General features: G+C 37.7%; 1 protein-coding gene and 1 non-coding gene across 2 annotated transcripts; both read right to left on the bottom strand.

Annotated features, from left to right (window-relative positions):
• Positions 1-882: 882 nt before the first annotated feature.
• Positions 883-6264, bottom strand: tmem98 (transmembrane protein 98). Its single transcript, XM_063018830.1, has 7 exons — positions 6197-6264; positions 3755-3959; positions 2803-2934; positions 2642-2675; positions 2412-2527; positions 1823-1882; positions 883-1437 (listed from the first exon to the last, which is right to left on the bottom strand). The coding sequence occupies exons 2-7, from the start codon at positions 3883-3885 to the stop codon at positions 1248-1250; spliced, it is 663 nt and encodes a 220-aa protein (XP_062874900.1). The 5' UTR covers positions 3886-3959; positions 6197-6264; the 3' UTR covers positions 883-1247.
• A 12601-nt stretch (positions 6265-18865) lies between these two features.
• On the bottom strand, positions 18866-18937 carry trnay-gua (transfer RNA tyrosine (anticodon GUA)). The gene has a single exon. It is a non-coding gene; the product is annotated as a tRNA-Tyr (tRNA).
• Between the last annotated feature and the right edge of the window lie 3128 nt (positions 18938-22065).

Raw genomic sequence — 22065 nt, 5'->3', positions numbered from 1 at the left:
CACAGCTTTGGTTTTGTTGACAAATCTGTAGCTATTACATGATGCAGTCGTGTCAACATGGGCCAAAATCTTTTGTTTCCACACTTTACACTTTCTTCACAATCTATGTCAAAAAAATAGAAGTTGTTCTGAGAAGAAATGAGATCTGAGCCAGTATTAGTAAACTGTTCCTAATGAAGCCAGCAGAAAGCGGTTTTGCTGCAGATCATGTGAAAGGTGTAAACTTTGGTGTAAGCACAGAGACGGGCATTCAGCCTCACAGTGAACTAGGCACAAAATGCTTATTGTTTGAAAGCACCATGTGAGATTTATAAATTGAAGTGTGTTGCTGGTTGAGTGGGGCATGTAGGTCTGAAAGAAAATGTCCTAATCTCTAGTGTTTAAGATGGGAATAAAAGGTTGGTACTTAGAGTAGTGTGTTAAAGTAGTTGTGGTACTTGCCATTCTGTTATTTTATAGGGAAGAAGTGTGGCATCGTCATAGTTTGATGCAGTTTCACATGATCAGGGACGTTCAACAGAGATGAGATGGCACCCAGTACATACTGCGAAACCAGTTGCTCTTTACCCCTCAAGATAATGACGAAGGTTGAAAAGACAAAAAATACAAACACTTACTGTCATGTTAGTGTGTTTGTGGCATGTATGGAGTAGCTGTAAGTTCACATTAACACAAAACATTGTACATTTTCACCATTAAGTGTTGACGTTGCATGGTCACTACAGACAAACATTTATCAATTTATTTGGAAAAAACAATACAGATTTTGTACACTTTAAGGCAACTTTGTGAAAACCACAACCTACAATATCAAAATATTGTTCAAGCATTATATATATATATATATATATATATATATATATATACACACACAATTCTCCTAACTGGAAATATAACTGATAAGCTAAGACATGTTTGGAGTCCCAATTGTGCTTTTTAAAATGTCCGGATTGTGTAAAGAAAACATAAAACCTCCAGTTTAGCAAATCACATGCCATTTTGGCCAATATAAAAGAGCTAAAAATAATTACATTTAAAGCTAGAAAATGATTGCAGCTGTGATTGTTTTTATCTTATTAATACAAACAGAATACAAAAGATTGTAACTTTAAAATACACACTGACTTACTAGCAACAGTGAAAATGTAACAGATAAAAGAAACTTTAAACATATGTGTATTGTCATTTAGAGCATTTAGAGCTCGTCTACTAACCCTTATTGGTGTCGTTCTGAATGTGCTTGTGACTCAGATGGACTGCTCTCTTTCTGGCAGACGTCTTTCAGGTTCTGAAGCCAAGGCCGCCTCTCTTAACACCACCATGTGATCCTCGGCCGCATGCAGTGATTGGTCGATCCAGTCCAGGCTTCCGGGCATGTGACAAGCGTTACGTGTCACCAGCACCAAATGACTGACTGACAGCAGCAGTGCGGTGGCCCTGAAAGGACATAAAAACATTATATACATGTTCTTCTGTCAGTTTACAGGTGCATATCATTATAAAAGTATTATAAAATTACAATCACTCGCTTGTTTGTAGCTAAGGCATATTAAATATTATTGAAACATATCTGGCACCAGGATTAGCCTGGTAGTAGCCAGTCAATTACACAGTACACATTACAAAGTATTTTCAAATATTAGCCAACTGCAACTATTCCCTTTTAAGCATTTCTTACATGTTAAGAACATGTACATGTTAAGAACTTGGTCTAAACCATATTAAAAGAGCAACTATGCCTGTCGTGTAGACACTGCTATTGTGTGTCATTATCAGTACTAATAACAGGATGGTTTAAGTATTTAGTGCATTCAATAGTTACCTGGCATCAAGAAGGATGGGGTCCAGTGGAGGATACATGGATCGAACTACATCGTCTACCCTGCAAAATCAAAGATTATGTTTTTCATATCATGCCCATTTCATAAACTCAAGATAAATTCTTTGCATAATAACACAAATGTCAATAAAGTCAAACAAAGTACTTGTTCCAAAAAGGTCAACTACACAACCATGCAATACTCCTACAAAATTAAATGCCATCAATCAGCCAAGACGTCTTTTGAATCCAAAGTTTTAAAGATTAGAGTACATTTACCACTTTTACACATTTACATTTAAAGAATACTTTTTACTGAGACCTAAACATGACTTTGTTACCGTTTTTAGAGTGATAAACTGAAACAAATTTTCTCAGATCCTGATTTACAGCATATTTAAAATCTTATATTGTCAGAATTTAACAGACAGCTAATATAAATAGCCTGGGAATAATTGTTAGGTTTAGTACAAAACGAACCACGGATCAGACACCAAACATGCACTGACTAATAAAGTGCATTTTGGGTTAAATAACATTATTTTAAATAATATAACAATAAAATAATTTTGATTACATTATTCTTATTTACCTTGGGCTGATGTGTTTGGCCACTGTGATAATGTCACTGAGGCTGGCTGGCGCTTTCACCTTTGCTCCGGAGCCCATTGTCATTGCGACCAGTTTTTCGGTCAGAGTATGGCAAATCTGAATGCAGAAAACGATTCGAACGAACCAGACATCAGTAATGACACATCTCATATGATGAATACTAACTGTGATTACTAAAGACTCTTGACATTTGAAGAGAACATGAATTACCTTCAGAATGGAGATACAGTGAGACACCAGACCGCTGCAGAAGGAGGGAGACAGAAATAATCACACTTTTATAAGACGTCTGATGAGAAGTCTGATTTTATGCAGATTTTGTGCACGATTATCATAATGAGGTGGAGATAAAAATGACAAAGAGGACATACGAGGCGTCTTCGACCCACTCCTCATTCTCAAGGATGGCTTCGATGTGAGGGTTAGTGATCACCATATCATCCAGCTCCAGTTCTGATGGTTCACTCTGAGTCTCCATCGCTCCAATCAGATCTACTGTGGGCCTAAGTGGACAAAAATAATTATATCACAGCTCAGGAAAGTAAAAGTGAAGTGGGTAGGCACTGAATGTTAGGGTAAATAAGATATACTCAACTTTGTCGGCAATAATAACAAAAAATTAGTTAGAAAATAGTTGGAAGGCCAGTCAGTCAGCCTTTTTATTAATGAAAAACATTTTATACTATCTATGTACTGTACACAGTAAAAATGACTTATACACAAAAAGTGCACCGTGTAGCCCATCTGCGGCTCAATAACACTAACAAGTGTTAAACCACATTGTATCTGGTTTTCAGTGTTTATTTACAGTATATTTTATCATTAGGGTAAAAGTTGATCCTACAATTGAGATAATGTGTTTAATAATCAGTATGTTAACTTTATTTACAGATCACTACTATAGATCAGACAGTGACATAACTGAAAGCTCAGAAACCATGTTTGTTTGTTTATTAGGATTTTAACGTCATGTTTTACACTTCGGTTACATTCATGACAGGAACGATAGTCACTCATTACACATGGTTCAGCAGTTCACAAGGTTATATTAAACACAGTCATGGACAATTTAGTGTCTCCAATTCACCTCACTTGCACGTCTTTGGACTGTGGGAGGAAACCGGAGCACCGGAAGTAAACCCACGCAGACACAGGGAGAACATGCAAACTCTACACAGAAAGGACCCGGACCGCCCCACCTGGGGATCGAACCCAGGACCTTCTTGCTGTGAGGCGACAGTGCTACCCACTAAGCCACTGTGCCGCCCCAGAAACCATGTGCTTTAAATCCATGACATGCCCATGCAGTGTGTGTACACTTACCTGGACTCAAAGTGATGCAGCAACTTTGGTCGGTGGCAGTAACGATGGCGACACACCACCACCAGTGCCACAAACGATGCCAGGAAGATGGTGGCCAGCACGCCGATAGCCACAATTACTACCGTCTCCATTGAAACGTGACAGATTCAGGTGTTTTGAATCAGAGGCTTTACTAGACATACAAGCTTGACAAGTCAGAGTTCATCTAAGGAAACAGAGACAAAGGGATTAATAAGGTGCCTTTAATTAGATGCCAGCTGCTTGACCAGTCATGGCTATTAAAGGCAACTGCAAAAACTGTTTCCTGCACACACACACACACACACACACACACACACATTGTTTCTCTAAAACAGTTAAGCAATTTATTTATGATAAAGTCCTATTACAGTGGTTTACACTAACAAGCAAACATGATCATTAATTTATAACTTACTTCAAAACTTCTGAGCTCTTCCATGTTTACAAAATCATGCAACTTTGGTCTAGCATTATGGGATTGTTTTCTTCAAACAGAATACAAGCAACGCTGCCTTTATATCCAATCAATGTTTACTATATATCAGTATATATCAGTTTTGTGATGTGCATATCCCTCAACTTGCTGTCTAGTTCCTGTTTTTGTGGTTTATTAAATGTGAGTATATGTGTGAAAGTGAACAGGGAAGAGAATGGTTCATGCGAGTATACAGTATGTGTGTGTTTTAAGGTTTTTATTAGGACCACACCTTATGGACCTTTATACCTGTTAGTAAATCATTAACTTTCTTTAAAGTCTTGGTGGTGTTTGTGGGTGTATGCAAAGATACTGACACTGTTTATACTGTACAGTGTAGCAGTGTCAACTTAGTAGTTAAGGTCATGGACTGTTAATTAGAGGGTTGCTAGTTCAAGTCCAGTCATCGGAAAACTGCCACTGTTGGGCCCCTGAGCAAGATCCTTAAGCCTCAATTGCAAAGACAGAGGAAAACAGTGGAAATCAATAAAGGGAAAAATAGTGTTTAATGATACTACACAGTTCAGTTATAGCTATCATATTAAAATTATCCTTGGAAATATCACAATAATAAAAAACAAACAAACAAGAATACTGCTTTAACAGTGCAAATTCACCACCACCCAGATCAAGTGTATTTTGGTCGTTGGCTAGGCAGCAGTTTCTCATTACCTCATAAAAGAATGACACTCTAACATGGATTATTGTCTGCAATTTTATTTTGGAATGCTGTAATTCTTTAATCTGATTTATTTGAGCCACTTGGACTGTATCAGGTGTCTGGAATTTGTACTGAGAGCAGGATTGCTAGACTTGATCAACAGTTTATTTTAACCAAGTCAGGCTATAACTTTACCACATTAGATCTTAAACTGGAAGGTCATCTGTTCAGGCCAGCATGGTTAAAATAACTGAGCTAGTCAGGAAACAAGTGTTCATTCGTTTTACCTTGGACATGAGTAATTATGGGCAGTAAGAGTTTAGCGGTTATGGTATTGGACTAGTGAAATGAAGGTCTCTGGTCCAAGACCCACCACCATCAATTTCTGACAGTTGGGCCCCTGAGCAGAGCCCTTAACCCTCAACTGCTTGCTTTGTATTCTGTCACAATTGTTTGTCTGGATAACAGCATCTGCTAAATGTTGTTAATGTAAATGTAATGTAATGTAAATGCAATTTGATCTATTTGCCTTAATCGCCATAAAACTGCTTATGTATGCATATATATATATATATGCTTATGATATTTCTCCATATGAATGCCAGTGAGATTTAGCTGTAATTTGCTGCATTACAATTTTACATATAACTTTGTTTAATGTGTTTGTGTTCTATATGTTCTATCATTTGGCTTTAATATTATTCACTGTATTATTGTTGTTGTCTGATGATTCTCTGTTTGGTATCATAGAAAGCAAAACAATAATACAGTTTTTCTTCTAGACTGAGGCTACTGTGAAGTCTCAAAAATGGGTCCATAAAGTTAATTTAGTTATTGTATTGCCAAAAAAGCAAACAATTAAAAGAATACAGTCAGTTAAAGAATTACTGGTTCACTTAGAATTGCTTAAATGTAAGTAGATAAGGCTTATTAACTTAGGGATTTTTTTTATTTTTATTTTTTAACTTTTTTAACCTTATCATGTTACATGATTTGAGACCCAGCATGAGTGCTGTATTTACCTATAGCGAAGTAAACTTTGACAGAAACATCATTTAAAATAAACTAATAAACTAATAGTAAAAATGATCTCAAAGGCCATAAGTGCTCTAAATTCTCTCTCTTAAATCCCCCCAAAAAGTGATTAACACACTAAACTGAACTGTTCTTTCTATATTTAAACTATTTATACGATGTACTCACCGTCTGAACATTAATACTTTCTTAAAATAATCAAAACTACCAGAATACGAACGTTAGAAATGAAAGAATTAGTAAATATTACCTGTTTTTATACATTTTAACCGATTTTCATGAACACAAAGCTGGAGACAGCACCAACCGCCCCGGAATGAGCGCCCGGACTGGACTAGGACAGGGTTGCCAGATGGGTTTAACTAACACATCAAATTTAAAACCCCCTTAAAAAAAAAATCACATTTTAATAAAACTATCCCTTTCTGGTTTATTTTAGTATCTAATTGGAAATAAATGATATTTTATATCAGGTAGCCTATAAATAATTTAGGTGTCCACAGAACAAGCATTTTTTTTTAAAATAAATGATGTGGTAGAGCAAGTGGGTGTCACAGCAACATGGCAACTAAGGTCCAGTGTTTGACATACACGAATGAAATTAGTTTTACTAAAGTATTAAAAATTGCATAGTATTATAACTAAAATTAAAGAATAAATTTAATGTAAACAGGTTTACAATGTGCTTTACTAACACATGCAAAACAACAATAAAATTAAAGACGAAAAGAGAGAATATAAGTCCACACAAGTTTTTGTTTTTAAATATATTTTGTGTAATTACATTTTTGTGTTCTTTTAAATAGTTTATGAAGTTCACATGAAATATTTAGCTTAAATTTTTAATAAGCTCTGTCTAAATACTAGTGTATAACAGTATACTTAATTACTAGTGCCTTAAAAGGCTCAAAAAAGCACAGCAGTTAGCAAACAAAAATTATAAAGATTATACTGGCTATGCATTCTTTTTATTTAAAATGTCTATTGTGAAAATATGGACAGGAACAGAGAGAATCAGTAATGCCAAAATAAATCAGATGTGATATATCAGCTATAAATTGTCAAGTGTAAGTGCATAAGTGTGTGGTGACATAAGGTGGATTGCTGCCCTGCTCCTGTTATGTTCCTGTGTTGCTCCCAGTATATAGTAGTACATGGAAAAAGCAGACTGTGATATTTTTTAACGCCCTGGCCTAAATTCTAACAATCAATCTCTATTTTAATACACAGGCTGAAACTCAAAGTTTAAAACAATTCAATCTGGCAACACAGTGCTCATTACTCCTGCTGCCATTAATCATTTCTGGCTGGTGGTAAGCTGGTACTACTTCCTATGGAAGCCCATCAGTGACAAAATAACTACAAATAATAATAAAACAATGAACATAATCAATAAATCACTACATTTTAATATATCCTTAGATCATTAAAACTAATTCCATATTATTGCTAGCCTAAATGCATTTAAATACATTGGGATGTATTTTAATTATATAAATCTGCAGGTATCATTCATGCATTCTATTGTAAATATATTTTCTATGCATAGTTCACAATGTCCTTTATTAACTTATATTAATCAATCATAAAAATCATAAAACGTATTAAAATAATAAAGAAATTTATAAAGATCATTAAAAATTATTCCATTTTATTGCCAGCCTAAATGCATTAAATATAAATTGTGATGTATTTTAATTACATAAATCTGCAGGTATCATCTATGCATTAAATTCTAAATATATTTTCTATTTATAATATTATAATATTATAATACAAGTTAACAATGTGCTTTTATCAGAGCTGGTCAAGACAATTTTTATGTATAAAAAACGTTGTTTCTTTTAAATATCCTTTGTGTAATTACATTGTTATGTTTAAAAAGTTTGTGAAATTCAAATTATATATTTATCTTATATTAGTTTGGTGATGTGATTTATTACCAAATGCAATAAAACCACAAATAATTTTTTTTTTTTAGACAATTTAACATTTCTACATTCTAACAACGTGTCTACTGGCATCTTTTTCATAGCAAAAACAACCACTAGATGTCATAAAATATCTAGAAATGCTGGCCAACAGAAAACAGTGTGAAACGGACAGAAAACAACTGTTGTGGAACTTTCCACAGGTAAACAGGTGAATAGGTAACAGGTACACAAGGGTGTAAAAGAAGCATTAATTAAAGTAGCGCCTTTTAATTCCTGCTCATATAAATGGTTGTTTGCAACGAACAGCTTTTAATCTTTGGAGTTTACCTGCTTTACCATCATATTTGTCCTGATTCTGTGGAAGACTGGTTGTTGAGTTGGACATTGCAGCACTTTAAAGTAAGTTAATGGCTTTCTTGTTTATTGAGCGTTTTACCAGCTTGCTATTTTAACCATTGTGTGAAGTTGTCCATCTAAGAGCCACTTTTGTGTTTATTTTGTACTCTGTGGATGAAGCATAGCCTGTTAGTTTGCTTTAAACAGTTAATAAGTTAGTGTAAGCCTGAGGACATGTGCAACATTTTATCCTTAAAGTACCAAAATAACTGGCACTAACAAGCAGGTAGGCCTTGCACATGGACTGGTTTTATTAGCATATCTTGCCCTGACTGGCTGTTACTAATGATAAGCATTGTTTTGTTTTCTTTTGTTTTTGCTGTTTTTGTTGAGTTTTTTTTTTTTTTTTTGCTGTAGTGGCTATAGTTTATAATAAGTTTTAATGAAAAGTAGCCAACTGATATTAATCAGTATGTATGATTGTTTAATGATGTTTAAGAGCAGTAGTTGGTGAAGATCATTAGGCCTGAGCCAGAGTGGTGGGGTCTATATTTATAGTTGGGCTATATCGCAAGGGTGTGTCACTGGCACTATTTTGCTTGAACTGATGTGTGGTGAATTGCTTTATGTATTTGTTTGTTTTGTGGTGATTTGCACTGTAGCTTGGTACTAGACCTGTTCTGGTTGCCAGAATACCACAGTTATATTAATCCCTTTTATTTCTTTATTCCCACTAATGTTTTGTTTTTTATTCGGATGCCTATCCAAATTCTACTGCTCTTCTACTCTTTAAGCACTATTGATCATAGCAATGCTGTTTTTATTTGAGAGCAATTCTACTTAAGTATTATGTATATTTATGTACCAGATTTGTAATAAACAATTTGTACATTCTACTTAAACAGGAAACTCTTGTTTTGTCATTTACTAGATCCATATTTTTTATATTACCTCATTTTTTGAACATGGGGATGGCGTAGTGGGCTACAACCTGAAATGCAGTGTTATCTAGACTCTAGAGCATTAAGATAAATGGTAACAGAGCTATAGTCTTGGGGCTTATGCTGAGGAAGAGAGCACAAATGTTTAGAAAGAATATATATACAGTAGTTCTTTATCAAAACTCAAAAGAAACCTGAACAGAAAAACAGTAAAACAGTAAAACAAAGGAGTCCTGAAAAGGCATACAAAGAAAGAGAACAGAAATTGACAAACAGTGAAAATTGTACGTATGCTTGAGACCAATAATTTGCTGAAATGTGTGTATGTGTTTGTGGAGGGGAACTGCTGTGAGAATTGTATGGTTGTGATTTGTGTTGCGGGAGTACAACAGCTTGCTGACAGATTGTGTTCGTCCCTGTGGAAAGATTTGCATGACTGGCTGGCTGAACTAGATTTTAGTTTTTTTTTTTTAAAGCGATGTAGCTCTTGATCACAGCATTTGGGCGCAGGTGTGATAAATCTATAGGGATCGTGTGTTTAAGAGTGTGTGATTGTGCTCTCAAATCCGGCCCAAATGCCCATGATAAAAAGACCCAGGCTGTTTAGTGCTCTCTGGACAACATGAGCATGGACTTCCCAGGAAAGGACTTAGCTTTGATGGAGGCATATGTCTCTCTAAATTCCCATATATGCATATTTGTTTTCAAGAACAAGCTAAACGTGGACTCATCTCACCACAGCACACGTGTCCACTGACTTTTCATACATCTGATCTGAGCTAAGGCTTTCAGTATTCAGAAGTACTCCAGATCCCACGTGGCTATTTTATCACAGTATGATGACGGATCCCATGTAGTGCTTTCTGAGGGCTCATTATATTTAACCACACTTTCAGGACTTGCCTTAAACAGACTGAGATTTCTCTAAATTTCTTAAATGTTTTAATAATAATTTGTATATTAGATGGTGAAAGACCTAAATTATTTGCCATATTGTGTTTTTTGTGAACTGTGACAATTCTTGCATGAAGTCTGGCACAACGTGGTGAGCCACGACCCATCTTTGAGCCTTTGTTGGGACCTTCTCTAATACCCAACCATGGGACCCTCACTTGTTACCAATCCACCTCTTTATTCAGGAAGGTTTAAAAAGATGTAACTTGAATATTGTATAATATTTTTGTTTTTATTTTACCCCTGTCCAATCTTTTTATGAGTGTGTTGCAGGCATCAAATTAAAAATTTCATTATGAGATCAGTGCAGTACAGTTCACATATACAATTAAAGTCTACTTTGACATACATATTTTTTACAAATGTATGCAAATGTTAAGATTTTATCTTCATATCGTACATCTCTTTGGTCCTGCTGAGACTAGAAGGCAATTTGGGAAGTGGTGCAGGAAGAAGAAATTTGTCTCTGTGTGTGTTTTATGAAAGACTTGGCTGAGTGAAATGGCAGCCACCAGATGGATGATTGCAGGATTATTGTGCAGAAAAGCTGCTCTTTCTTCACGTACCCCAGTGTGTTTGAGAGGATGCAGTTTTCTAAATTACACATGCCTGGAATATTCTTGCTTTTGTCAAGCTTTTCTCTCCCCCATCACTTGTTTCCCCTCACCTTCTCTTCCGTTTTATCTTTTAAGCCTTGTTTTGTCTCTGCATGACTCTGCCTGTAAATTATTAATGAAACACCCTGTTCTACACGCCGTGTCCACGTCCACCTGAGGGAATAACGCTACACTGGTGGGCATGAACACAACATGAGCCCATATTCAGGTTTCAGCTTTGTAAAACTGTGGATTGGAGGGAATGTACACCTCTGCAACAATTTGTTCACATAATAAAGTCATTCTGTGGTGCATTTTGTCAGGCTCATGCTCATGACTTACAGAATTAGGTTTGATAGAGCTCTGCCAAAGTGGTGCATACAGTAATGTATCATAGAAATATATCCACTACAGCAGGGTGTTTCAAACTTCTTTCAAGCAACCCATATTATGTCCATGATGTTTTACATTACCCAGGCTACACTAACAATACATCTTACTCTCTCTGTTATGCTCTGTACAATCTGGTCCCACTTTGTTTTACAAGATGCAGCATGAAGTCTCCACAAGGTGGCGATTGTGTACAAGTTTGTTCAGTGTTTTTGTACTGTTAAAATTTGTTTATTTAATTATTATTATTTTCTTTGTGACCTACTTTTGGCTTGCGACCGACCTAAGGGCACCACTGCAGGGCATCACTTTCACTTCCCCCGTCAGATTTAATTACAACCAAGGATCATTTATAAAAGGTGATCTAGTGAATATCATGTTTTTACAAGCAGTAAGTTAGTAAATAAATAGTAATATTTCATACATTTGGCAGAAATTCATGCATATTGGTTCTTGCCATGATTGCATGTACTTCTTTTTAATATGAAAATAGTAATTTTAGTAGACAGAAAGTAGAGGTCCAATAGGTAGGAATGATCTATGATGTAGGACGTGCAATTTCTCTGGTTTGCCAGCAGGTGGCGTTGACAACTCACATGGTACGTGGTAATGTTCTGGTGTTTTCTGCCAGTAAAGCTGTGGAAATGTTTGGCACACACTCCCACTTAGCTGCATAAATGAATACATTATGCATACATTATTAATGTTCCAGCTATTAATCATTTAAATAAATTAAATTAAATAGGTTTAAAAGGTTTAAAAAGGTTTAAAATTATTATTAAACTTGACTTTAAATTATATGTATCCTTGACTGACTGATAGGGAGCGGTGAATTAGCCTGCCACTAATACCAGTTGGCACATGCATTTATGTTTCAACATGCTTGTGATGGTTTGTGTACTCGCTCTGTGAGTTATGGTGAGTTCTCCTGGTTTGTTTGATGGCTTGTTTGTCAGATGGAAGAGCAGCCATGGCTCATCGTTAAAAGCAGACCCACTTCAGAGCCGTTTATATCTACAAGCACGCAGCCATATCTGAGTTTATGTAGAGAAACAAAGAGGCGATCAGACAGTGGAAAATGGACAGGAAGAAGTAAAGGATTGAGCTGTAAGAAATGAATTATGTTTGAAGTATTTCGATCGGCGTCTGGCTCTGGTACGTCATGCTGTGGTGTGTCCACCGGTACATTCAGTGTCTGAATCTGTAGCAATCAGCTGCATGGCAGGGGGTAAAACAGGAACCTCCTGAGTACATCTGCATCAGCACGACTGTCTGTTTCAGAGAAAAGTTTTTCAACCTGAAGTTTACTTCACTTTCCTATTAATTGTTATTCATTTTCTTTATTTATAATCATGTCACTTTCATTATCATTTAGCGTGATTTTGCTGGATTTCATTTTATTCTATATGGATATTTTTATTATATATTTTAATTAAGATTTTGAAGTGACCTAGTCATGACTTATACCCAATTAAAATGCTTTGGCACGGCTTTAAACCGATATTTTGCGACGGCACGGTGGCTAAGTGAGTAGCGCTGTTGCCTCCCAGCAAGAAGGTCCTGGGTTCGATCCCCATGTGGGGCGGTCCGGGTTTTTTCTGTGTGGAGTTTGCATGTTCTCCCCATGTCTGTGCGAGTTTCCTCCGGGTGCTCCGGTTTCCTCCAACAGTACAAAAAAATGCAAGTGAGGTTAATTGGAGACACTAAATTGTCCATGACTGTGTTCGATATAACCTTGTGAACTGATGAATCTTGTGTAATGAGTAGCTGCTGTTCCTGTCATGAATGTAACCAAAGTGTAAATGACATTAAAATCCTAATAAACAAATAAACAAACAACCAACATTTAATGCCTGAAAGCCTATTAGTGCAGCTAAATTAATGTATATTGGCAAAGCACGATGTAGAACATGAAACTGGTTGTTTTAATATATCAAATGACAAGCATCTATTCAGTTTTTTTACAGTATAGTTTATTATTATATTTTAGTTTACAACAAAAATTGATGTATTAGGTCAATAGTCCTGGTTCCTGGTGACCGTGATGTATTGTACTGATTAGTTCTTTAACATTATTCATGATCAGTTTTACACACACACACAAACATACATAATAAATAATCTTATTTGAAGGATGTTTTTGGCTTGATGATATTGAAACAGCTGTTTGCATCCAGCTCTCGGCTTCAGTACATTCTGTTCTCTCATTATCAGTCATTTTCTTAATGGGTGTCGAGGTTCCTTTTGCACGAAATGTGATGTTCTCACTTTAAATATTCATTACATCTATAATAACTGTTTAATTATGATTAGCATGTAATACTCCTGTAAAAAACCTAGTTTTATTGATTACTTTTTTCATTTAGAACAGTGGTGCCTTTGATGTTCTGCTTTCCTCCAGTTGTAGAAGTCAGAATGACTGTTATTAAGTCTTATTATACATAATCATCATGATGATCCAGATCATTTTCCTGAGGAGAGAAAAATCCCCAAAAAGAGAATAACTGCTCAGTGTAGTCGATGTAGGCGTCCATACCTGATCAGGATTGTAGTGGATATGGAGCTCAGGCATACTGGGCGAGAACATGTTCTAGATTAGACTCCAGTCTATTACTGGGCATTAAACATAGTGATTTACACATAGCTAAAATAACACAGTAACCAGAGCTCAGGATTGAACCCAGGAGCCACCAATGTGACTCCTATGTCTGATTGGTCATGTATGAACAGTTGTATGAACTGGGCAACACTAACTGATATACGTACATAGCAATGGAATTAAATGCTGCCATGCAAGAAAGAATTGCCTACTGTTCCACATACTGTTTAGTAGTTCTAGTTAGAGATCATCACCACTAAGAAGAAATGAAAAGTCCAAGCCACAAATTACATATTACATTGACAATATAGATATTATGTTATATATAAAGTCATATACAGTATTATATTATAAAGTAATGTCCAGCTTTTCTGTACTTGAGGTTTGCATGTGTTGCGAACCTTAAATCTACAGGTTCTTAAGCCTCGAGTTTGAGAAAAATGTGTATAAACATGCACAGAAAGCCTGCAGATATGCGCATACACACACCTCGGTCACGGCGTGTTCACCCTGCACCCCGTTCCACATCGTCATATTCCATTTCCATAAGCTGCCGCATGACCTTTTGGCGTAGACTCCACCGGGCTGCTCAGATTGTTCAGGTCTGTCTATCCCATTACTCTACAAACAAGGATTCACAGCATTCGCATGATTTTACACACACACACACACACTAAAAAGCCACCGTGATTTCTGTGTGTAATGCTAAGTAAAACACAAAAATGCCACATGCACACCAGACAGATGCATAAACATGGTTAATTGCAATAGACTGTGGAACACACCGGTCCCTTGATGTTAAAATGCCGTAGATGCATAAGGAAAACAGATGGAAAAAAGAGCTTGACAATTAAGGTAATCGGATGGTATTTCAGGGTTTAGCCCCTGAAATAAAAATTAAATTTTAATAGGATTTACCTCCAACCCCAGGATACTAAACTTCAGCAATATTTGCATAGTTAAAAGCTGGCATGCACTGAATAGATAACGCCATTGCTTTGTCCTGAAGTCTACGAAAGCAAATTGGCTCTCAGCGTGGGAGAAGTGGGATTCTTTTTTTACCCTTCTGATAAAACACAGCATTATCTAACCCCCTGTTATTTTTTTTACCGCTTTAGGGTGGCACAGTGGCTCGATGGTTAGCACTGTCGCGTCATAGCAAGAAGATCATGGGTTTGATTTGCAGCTGGAGCGGTTCTCCCCCTGTCTGTGTGGGTTTCCTACGGGAGCTCCGGTTTCCTCCCACAGTCCAAACACATGCAAGTGAGGTGAATTGAAGATACAAAATTGTCTATGACTATGTTTGACATTAAAGCTTAAGCAGTAACTACCTGTCCTGTCATGACGGTAAAATCCTAATGTCCTGGTCACGGGTGTATAAAGTGGTGTAAAAAATTGAATAAATATATAATTAAATAAATCCTTATTGCGGCAGGTGCAGTTGCACCGGGAAACACTGGGTGCCAATCTATTGCAGGGCTTTGGCCATCCCTCCTCAGACATGTAGACACCAGGCTGGCCAATTGTATGAGCTCCTTTGTGGAACTAAACAGGCTTAAGCTGTACAATGGCTTTGCCTGAGTTGCAGTACATATAGAGATGCTGGCTAAATCAAATGCCGAAATTTGTCTGTAAAAAACAGTGACACGTCCCAAGCAATCTCAGTGAAGAACTGATTTGTCCTTACTAATATCTGCCTTACTAATAAGGTTCCATGAACAATGTTGTTGTTGTACCTGAGAATCACATCTATAGAAAAATTAAATTAGATTTTTTTTAGTCTATATTAATTGTGAAAAGTTTACGTGTGTGTCGTGCTGTTCGTGTTTGCTTACCCAGTCCTCCCGACAGGCCAGGCTCCCACACTTTGTGATCTTTAGCATTATTTAGTGCCAGTCCAGCAAGCATTGCTTAGAAACCCTATCAGATAAGCATCCAGACGTATCTGCTCACATGCTTCATTTCCTGTGGCTCTGCTCTCACCTCACGCAGCTGCTCCTGAAGCGAGGACGGAAAAAAAGAAGACCGGCGCGAGAGGGAACTGTAATTATTCTGCTAAACAAACTGCAAAACATATGGATCTCTCGCTTCGCTTGCCCACAGTGAACTCAATAATCTGCCATCAGGAGGATTTTTCACTCGTGCCAGCGGGAGTTCCTGCCCCATTTCTTTTGGCTTTCTTGATCCATCAGTAGATGCTTTTGGCTTTTGGACGACAGGAAGTAATTTTTATTTCAATTTTGGTGGTTGGTGAGATTAGAAAAGCTGAACAAACAGGTAGATAAGGTGTTGTGTTTGCTGCTTAATGAAAAACTAACAGGGACAAATGGACAGAAGAGCATAAACATTCAATATATTGGCTGAAGAAAGCCATCATTTATACACATACATGGAAATTTTATCTCATTATAAGGGTTGCAAGTAGAGTTTTCTTTATAAACTTAATAAAAGTGGCAAGCATAAAATTATGTCCACTTAATTATTCCCCCTGATCCATCACTCATTAGATGGATAGATTATATAAACAGTTACATGTAGAAGTGTTTAATTTCTTCTCATTTGAGGCACAATTTAAGATGCTGCACAAACTTTACTATTCTAAAATCCATATTGTGACTATTGCATGATAATCACTAAATACATTTATTAAAAATAATGTAAAAGGGATTCCCCATTCACATTTTAACCTTCCTAGCTCATTCCATACTGAACATGAGCTGTCTGGCAACCCTAAAACTTTCTACAAAACATGGACACATTTTTAAATGAACCTCCATGGTTCCACCACCTCTGACATGTGTGTATTCACAGGTCAGTTCTTGTTCCACCAGTCAGTGTTGTGCTCACAGAGAGCAGTATCACATATGGAGAGTCACACTGCGCTCTATGTGAATCCCCCACCATGTGGAGGTCTCTTTTTCCCCTTCCTCAGACACGGCCAACTCTGTTGGATGCCCAGCCAGATCAGTAGCACCACTGAGATTCAGACAGCATGTTTCTGTTTTGCCTGCACATCTTTCCTCCAGGTTATGGTTCCTTCAAACAGCTAGAAAAAAAATTGAAGACAGTCAACCTGCTGGCATGATTATCCTACAGGCCCAGGAACATGGGTTCAAATTCCTGATTTCTATTCATCCATGTGGGGTTCATCCAAGTTTTCAGGGTTTCTTACCATCTTACAAAAACATACCAGCTGGTGAAAGCCTAAATGGCCCCTGCTGTAAGTGTGTATCATACTGCTCTTGGGACTCGAGTCTGATCTTTGCCTCGGGTTGCTCTCTTTTTTTGTTTGAATAGATTTCCTCTGGGTACGTCGGGTAAGTTTTCTCTCATGGCTCGAAAGCAAGTCAGTAGGATGATTGGCTCACTAAATCTGATTTCAGCTAGAATGAAGCAGTTACTGAATATGAATGAAAGAATACATTTGTAGCTGTAATGAGTTCTGGATGAGGATCTTTTCTCCTCAAATTGATGGTCCTGATACTTCAAACTAAACTGATATTGATTTTTGACTGTACTGTTTAAATCCTCAAACAAGATTTCTTTGTCCTCTGTTAATTTGCTTTTTAATTTATACCGACACTGGAATACTTCTGTCAGGATTAGCTAAACAGACCTAAAATGAAGTCAGCACTGAAGCTTCTATCTGGCTCACTAGCAAGTGATTGCAAGAAATTTAAGAGCTCTTGTTATTGATTGGATGAATCAAGACCAGACCTGTTACCTCTTGGCAAAGATAGGAGCAGATATTAACCACTTGCTAAACGGTGATCTATTGCAATTCAATTAAGAAACACATTTCCTGTGTGTTGGGTTGCTTTAAGTGATTGTAATTCCTCTGCACGAGTACTCATCAAATTTGCAAGGAAATTGGTTACAGTGGCCTGAACGGAGCCCTGACCTCAACCTCTCTAAACATCTTTTGGATGAATTGGACTATTGATTGGGAACCTGGCCTTCAGTAACGTCATCTCACACTTTTGACTGAATGGGGACAGATACCCTCAGACACACTTCAAAATCTTGTTAAACGCCTTCTTAGGAGAATGAGGCCTGTGATAGCTGCGGGAGGATCTCTATAATAATGCACACATACATCACCATGTCATATAGTTAGGACCCTACTAAATTCATGGGACATGTGCTTAATTTCACGGATCTTTTCAAAAATCACAGATTTTATGTATTTTTAAACAAAAGTGGCATGTTTCACGACACGATTCTAAATAATTAGAATAAATAGAAGCTACAATACACTGCACAGCTCACCTTAACGGATCCGTAAATACTCATCCCTGTTTTGACACCACCCCCCACATCTACAGAATCGGTTGGGAGTTTTCCAAACCTAGTTTTGTCTAACTGATTGCTGGTGTAACCGAGCGTCTTTAGAATTTGAAATGAACTGTACATAGACAAACTATCAGGAGCAGAATACTTTACTGGCTTGTTCGTTTGAAGTGCAGCACAGAGATGATCACATGTGTAGAGAAACACACTTTTATATTGATTATGAACTTTCCAAAGGGACAAAGTGCACTCAAAATACACTCAATACGTAAACACACATCATACATTGTCAGCTCACCACACCACAGAAAAGTCTGTTACACCAGTGGTCCCCAACCACCGGGCCGCGGACTGGTACCGGTCCGTGGGTCATTTATTACCGGGCCACACAGAAAGAATAAATAATTAGAGATCGCTACATCAGCAATAAAAACACTGCTTACATTTCCAACACACGGGTGTTTATCATCTCATATCACCCCCAGGTGGAAGCAGTGTCTCGTTGCAGCGAAAAAAGCTCATTTGTGAGCAGTATTAGTTATTCTATTTTAAATCCTCCCGCCCCTGCCAGTCCGTGAAATTTTAACTTGAATGAAACAGGTCTCTGGTGCAAAAAAGGTTGGGGAGCGCTGTGTTGCGCTAACTTTATTATGATGCCGTATTTACATTTACATTTTTGGCATTAAGCGAAGTGACTTACAGTACAGTGACTGTATATTGTCTAAGCAATTGAGGGTTAAGGACCTTGCTTAAGGGCCTAACAGATGCAACCTGGCAGTGGTGGGGCATGAACCAGCAACCTTTTAATTACCAGTCCAGAACCTTAACCACTAGGCTACAACTGCCCTACAAAACACAGTGTTCACAATTAATGTTCTGAGGGGGCACCCGGATTTGAACCGGGGACCTCTTGATCTACAGTCAAATGCTCTACCACTGAGCTATACCCCCGTATGGCTTCTAGGATGCATCATATTGCATATTGTTCCTCAAAAATGTTAAATCGCTAAACACAAAGCTTAAATCGTGAATTTCACAGCAAATTGCATATTACACGGGAAGCGTCTCATTTCATGCTTCGAGATGCCATTTGTACGGCTGTGAAATAGGTGTAGTGTGATATTGTATGATATAGTGTATCATAAAAGCAGATTATATATTTTAGCTTTACACACACACACACACACACACACACACACACACACACACACACACACACACACACACACACACACAGTCGTCTAGTAGAGGAGTATTTCAATCTACAGTTACTGAAGCATGAAGATGTAAATGCACTCCTTGCACAAGTGAAAAATTGAACAACTTTTCTCTGAGCATTATTAACCTTTAACTCCACCTCACACACACACACACACACACACACAGACATAAAGCAGAATCTATGCAGCCTCAGCCAGCTTCACCCAACAGCAATTTGATTTCTCTGTCAAACTTCCATGCTCATTCCTTCATGAAAGCTCGAGCTGATTAAGACCTATTACACGTAAAATACGAGGCCCGTTAATTAGTGCGGCCGTGTTTCCCTGCGGCGCGGGACTGAACATAAAAGCCTTTTTCCCCTCCTCTACCGCCGTGCTGATTAAATATTAATTACCGACTCCTCTTTGAAGCAGCTAATCTCGTGTAAAGCATTGCTTCAATACTAATTACATTAGCGTGATTGTGTGTGTGTTTTAAACACGCATGCGCTGGGCGAGTAAACAGCCCCGACTTCCCTGTTACTTAACGACTCTGTGGGGCGTTTTAGCAGTTTTTGTGCACTAACAAACAACTTAATTAAATCAACACATCAGTGCCTCTGCAATCTCAAGTAGCTATACAGATCCTGCAGCAATGCCCACCGACGAGCTTTTCTACATGTTTGTTTTTCTGTGGAATAACTGGAAATTACAGCATGAATTCTCTTTAGACACCCCGAAACCAGCAGCGATTTTGTGTTTCATATTTAAGTGCTTTTTCATTGCAGTGAGGGGTAAAAAACATATTGATCTCTAATAAGGCACTTACAGTCGCTTGAGTGTTCCTGTGAAATCTGAAACATCATGTGAAGCTGTTCACTATGAATTTATTATTAATTTTAAAAGATACACAAATGTGTCAGCATTTTCAAAAAGAAAAACAAGCATGTGTGTGTGTGTGATTTTTTTATTCTTAACTAATGTTGGTCACAATTGTTTGTGAAGCAGTTGTAGCCTAGTGGTTAAGATGCTGGACTAATAATGGCAAGGGTGCTGGTTCACACCCCACCATTACAGGTTGCCACGCAATGTGATAAGATACACTGATCAGCTGTAACATTAAAACCACCTCCTTGTTTCTTCACTCACTGTCCATTTTATCAGCTCCATTTACCATACAGAAGCACATTGTAGTTCTACAATTACTGACTGTAGTCCATCTATTTCTCTACATACCTTTTTAGCCTGCTTTCACCCTGTTCTTCAATGGTCAGGACCACCACATAGCAGGTATTATTTAGGTGGTAAATCATTCTCAGCACTGCAGTGACACTGACATGGTGGTGGTGTGTTGGTGTGTGTTGTGCTGGTATGACTATGTGAGACACAGCAGCGCTGCTGGAGTTTTTAAACACCGTGGTCCACCTTGTAGATGTAAAGTCAGAGACGATCGCTCATCTATTGCTGCTGTTTGAGTTGCTCATCTTCTAGACCTTCATCAGTGGTCACAGGACGCTGCCCATGGGGAGCTGTTGGCTTGATATTTTTGGTTGGTGGACCATTGAAGAACAGGGTGAAAGCAGGCTAACAAAGTATGCAGAAAAACAGATGGACTACAGTCAGTAATTATTGCTGATCGGTGTGTATATACAGTATATATGAATACATATAGGGCTAAATATTAAACACAAAAAATATGATATCAGATATAGGTATGAAGGACTATAATAGTAGTGATATACAGATAATAATAATAAAATTTTTTGTTTTAATTAAAAGAATACAATCACTCTCTCTGGCTTTACTTCCTCTCTTTTTCATCTGATGGAGAATTCGTTTTGGTGAAGCAGCATCCAGTCATGTTGTGATGCTGCTGGCCAGTTTAAACAAGTCTGAAACGAAGCTCATGAGACCAGCACACCCACACGGCAGAGCACACGGTGCTCGTCCACAGCTGTGGGTTTGCTCAGATCTGATGTAAGATCCACTCATTCACATCAACACATCTGTGTGTTAACTGCGTCACCGGCCGCGTCCTCATCCAGGTCCTGCTGTGCTGGAACACACTCATACACACCTACAGGGAAATCTGATCAGCGTCTGCAGTCACACGGCGGTGATCGTCATGAATCAAGACTCCATTTATAAATGCTTTTAATTAACTTGGATTGAAGCATGAAAATTCCTCCGTGTCTTGATTCATTAAGTCTTCTCACAGTTTTTGCTGCAGTTACTCAACGTTATCGGGCTGATTTATTTAAAACTTATTTGCTGCTTTTATTTTTTAGCTACATATTTTCTGTGCTTTGAGGAATGCTGGAAAAATGAGTGGTCAGAAACACAACTGGCTTGATTTTAAGCCCAGATATTTTATAAATTATATTTAGCTGCTCGGTGGCACAGTGGTCTGCTACACTGGCCAATCTCCACTGAGATCCAGGTTCACATTTCAGTGGAGCTACTGACCGGCCAGGTGTCTACTCACACGAGAGGCTATTTCTAAGGGGGAAGTGATGTTGGTCAAGAAAACCTCAATTGATGTTCCAGTTCACTCCAAAGCTGTTTAGTGGGGCTGAGGTCAGAGCTTGTGCAGGCCACTGGAGTTTTTTAAAACCAATGGGGTGACACTGTGGCTAGCACTGTTGCTTTACAGCAAGAAGGTCCTGGGTTTGATTCCCAGGCGGGGAGGTCTGGGTCCTTTCTGTGTGGAGTTCTCCCTGTGTCTGTGTGGGTTTCCTCTGGGAGCTCTGGTTTCCTTCAATTGAAGATATGAAATTGTCCATGACTGTGTTTGACATTAAACTTGTGAAATGATGAATCTTGTGTAACTTGTAACTACCGTTTCTGTCATGAATGTAACCAAAGTGTGTAAAACATGAT

Source organism: Trichomycterus rosablanca, chromosome 22, assembly GCF_030014385.1.
Source record: "Trichomycterus rosablanca isolate fTriRos1 chromosome 22, fTriRos1.hap1, whole genome shotgun sequence".
Lineage (NCBI taxonomy): Eukaryota > Metazoa > Chordata > Actinopteri > Siluriformes > Trichomycteridae > Trichomycterus > Trichomycterus rosablanca.
Note: the sequence above shows the minus strand (reverse complement) of the source record. Positions and strands in the feature narration are given on the sequence as shown.